Source organism: Galeopterus variegatus, unplaced genomic scaffold (assembly GCF_000696425.1).
Source record: "Galeopterus variegatus unplaced genomic scaffold, G_variegatus-3.0.2 Scaffold9644, whole genome shotgun sequence".
In the NCBI taxonomy this organism is placed as follows: Eukaryota; Metazoa; Chordata; class Mammalia; order Dermoptera; family Cynocephalidae; genus Galeopterus; species Galeopterus variegatus.
Genome location: NW_007735755.1, coordinates 17,113 through 20,823, shown reverse-complemented (window position 1 = coordinate 20,823; position 3,711 = coordinate 17,113). Strand labels below are relative to the sequence as shown.

At 34.4% G+C, this 3,711-nt stretch overlaps 1 protein-coding gene across 1 annotated transcript in view; it reads left to right on the top strand.

The window, feature by feature from the left end:
* The window catches only part of RFK (riboflavin kinase), a 7,760-nt gene extending 4,472 nt beyond the window's left edge, over positions 1–3,288 (top strand). Inside the window, exons 3-4 of the mRNA XM_008593782.1 lie at positions 2,252–2,354; positions 2,608–3,288. Coding sequence (XP_008592004.1) covers positions 2,252–2,354; positions 2,608–2,738 — 234 coding nt within the window. The 3' untranslated portion in view covers positions 2,739–3,288. The remainder of the gene's footprint in view (positions 1–2,251; positions 2,355–2,607) is intronic.
* The last annotated feature ends 423 nt before the right edge of the window (positions 3,289–3,711 follow it).

Below are 3,711 nucleotides of genomic sequence, written 5' to 3'. Positions count from 1 at the left end.
CCTGGGGCCTTGGTGTTATCAGCACCGCACTCTCCCGAGTGAGCCACAGGCCGGCCCTCTACATGATTTTAAAAGTAAAGTTACAAGCAAATTATACTAACTTGTGTAATTGCTGTATACAAGAGGTTCACTTTACCTTTACTGGAGATAAAAGTGAAGTATTTAAAAGCATGTTTCATAAAATTGAGCTTGCCACGGTTAACGTACTTCATAGTTAATGTACACCATTTGATTACTTGGTCACCCTGATAAAATAGAACTGCTTACTCCATGGGTGGTGCTTTCTCATATAATCACACATTGATGCTTTGTTTTCCCTCTCTTTTTTAAACCACCTTGAAAATATACTTTCCTTCTGCCCTACTTTGTTGACAGGACCTACATACCTTAAGTGTTTTATCTGTTAGATTTGGCTAAATCTTTTGTCAGCTCCTGTGTGTGGCAAAAACATTTACAGTAGATGTAAATTTTATTCTCTTTGAAGAGTTAATAGAAGTGTGTCACAGTTGGTAAACCACAGCGCTAAGTGCTGGTGTAAGCAATAGCAGTGACCCATAACTACTTAACATTTCACTCAATATTTCACTTATTTTTGAGTATGAAGGATGTGAAAATTATTTGTTGGAGGCGATAAGGGAAAGACATGGTGAAAGATCACAAAATATACTGAACAATGAAGAAGGAAAAGGGGAGGGGAGGATATCCCATGACTAATTATTAGCTACTCAGATAACAGAAATATTAGTTAAGGAATGCTTTAGAAATTCTCTGTTAGGGGCCGGCCCGTGGCTCACTCGGTAGAGTGCGGTGCTGATAACACCAAGGCCACGGGTTCGGATCCCATATAGGGATGGCCGGTTCACTCACTGGCTGAGCGTGGTGCTGACAACACCAAGTTAAGGGTTAAGATCCCCTTACTGATCATCTTTTAAAAAAAAAAAAAAAAGAAATTCTCTGTTAGGAGAAACTCTGTTTTCCACTGGGGAGATGTTCATACGTTGTATAGATTTCTTTTTGCTTTTCTTTGCCAATAATAGACATCTATGAAGTGCCTGTTCAGGTCTTTTGCCCTTTAAAAAAATTGTCTTATTGACTTAAAGAAGTTCTTTAGTATATTCTAGATCCAATACCCTTGTTGGAACCCTTTTATCACAAGTACCTTCCATGGTGTTGCTTTTTTTTAAACAGTGGTGTCTTTGAAAAACAGAGGTTCTTAATTTTAATATAATCCAGTTCATTGTTTTTCTTTTATGATTGGTTAGTGCTTTTTGCAATTTATTAATTTTTTTCCATGTGGATATGGAATTGACCATTTATTGTAAGTACTGTCCTTTCCCCACAGCACTGCTTTATCACCTTGATCATAAATGAAGTGGCCTTATGTGTGTGAGAGTCCAAAAATATACTCATACACACTTGGTTTGCTTGTCTGTCCTTGGGCCATTTCCATAGCATTATAATAGCATTGATTTCCATAGCATTGATATTTGTTTGTATAAGTCCTTAAGTTCTCATTTTGTTTTCAAGATTTCCTTGGATAATTTTGGCCTTTCCACGTAAATTTCAGAATCACTTATCAGTTTCTGTCCTTAAAAAATAAACTGCTAAGGGCTGGCCAGTTAGCTCTGTTGGTTAGACTGGTGCTCATAACACCAAGGTCTTGGGTCTGACCCCTGTACTGGCCTGCCTAAAAAAAAATAAAAAAATAAATCAACCTGCTAAGATTTTGATTGGGATAGCACTGAATCTGAAGATCAGTTTAGGGAGAGTAGACCTCTTTACCATTATCTCAATAATGTATTGTAATTGTTAGTGTCAAAGTCTTACATATCTTAGTATTCTAATGTTCACTGAAAAGAAAGAATACAAATCAAATTTATTGGTTCATAGTCACAGACCCATGGCTCTTTTAAGACCTTGCCCATTCTTCTTTGGTGTCTTTGCTCAGTTTTTTCACCTTGATAAGACTCTTCTTCTGATACATGTCAGTTTTTTTAATAAATAGCAAATCATACCAGATTTGTGGTATAATGTATCTACTATCTCAGTTATGTTTACATGTAAGGTTAAGACAAAACAGGAGCGATAAAAGAATTGAGAAACAGCACTTAAATTTTAACATAAGTCTTTAAAAATTTAATGAGGGTTGAATATTTCATTTAGATTAACCTACCAGAAGCATGAAGATACATTTAAAATTTCAAGTACTCTGTAATCTGATGCTAATCTTTTTAACATTTATTGACTGTAGGAAACTCATATCATACATACCTTCAAGGAGGATTTCTATGGGGAAATCCTCAATGTGGCTATTGTTGGCTACCTCAGACCAGAAAAGAACTTTGATTCTTTAGGTAAGTTCTTATACATGTGTTTTTGCCTATGCCTTTCTCTAAGAAATTGCAAAAAAGATTAGATACATCTTTTATGTACCACTCATTGACTTTTACTTAAGCCCGGCAGAAGGGATGGAACAAACATTTATTGGGCATCTATTCTGTGCCAGAGATAGTGTCAGCTGTGAGTTTTTAGGAGAGGCTGAATAAAGGAGTAATAAAAAGTGTGTTAGCAGTTTTTCATCATCTACCTGGTATGTTCTCTTTGCAGAGTCACTTATTTCAGCAATTCAAGGTGATATTGAGGAAGCTAAGAAACGACTAGACTTACCAGAACATTTGAAACTCAAAGAAGATAATTTCTTCCAGGTTCCTAAAAGCAAAATAATGAATGGCCACTGATGAAAAATCATCTTATTTATTCATTCACTGTTTTCTCATATTTCACTGTTCATAACTTTGCCATCTCATCTTAGTTATATTTTAAAAATCAAACATTTTCTTACAGCTGTGATTAGTTTAAACAGTACAATGTAGTACCATATTTATTATGCTTCAGTTAAATCCATCATGCCATCATACTAAAAAGATTCATTTAAAAATCAAAATTCTTTTTTATGTAATACATTGATTAAAATGTGCTACTCAAAAGGTATAAGTGTCTTATAGTGGAAATGAAAAGTGTATAAGTTTGGGTAAAAAGCCAAGTCACTAGTTTGAGATGAGAACTATAATTCTCATGGTAAAATAGCAACATGTATGTAGTTGTACAGCAGCTGCTGCTAAACAGAGAAGGCTTATAAAACTAAATGCATCAAACAAATTTGATCGTTAGTGTATAAATCTAAAGGGGGAAATCTAGACTTTATATTTTTGATATTTTGTGCATTGATATATTATAGACACGAAGACTTTATGTCATATCAAAGAAATTTTGTTATTTATGAGGTCACATCATTGTACTGTCTTCATTTTTGTATAGAGTTGCCTCAATTCTAAGTGGTCTAGACTCCCTCCTCCTATCTTATTTTGTCTTATTTTTTAAGACAGTAAAATAAGCGTTTTTGTGTTGGTTGATGCCTTTTTTTTAGAAGTAGATATTGTTCTTCAACAATTTTTTTTTTTTTTTTTTTTTTTTTGTGGTGGCTGGCGTGTACGGGGATCTGAACCCTTGACCTTAGTGTTATAACACCATGAGCTAATGGGCCAGCTCAGCAATTTTCTTAACTTTTGTTTTTTGTTTTTTTTTCCTTTAAACAATTTACCAGTGTCAGATTATTCCTTTTAGAATATCCTACAACTATACACTTAAACGAGATTGCACTTGTCTATACCATTTCATCCCTTCACTATATGAACAGTGATTAAGTGCACG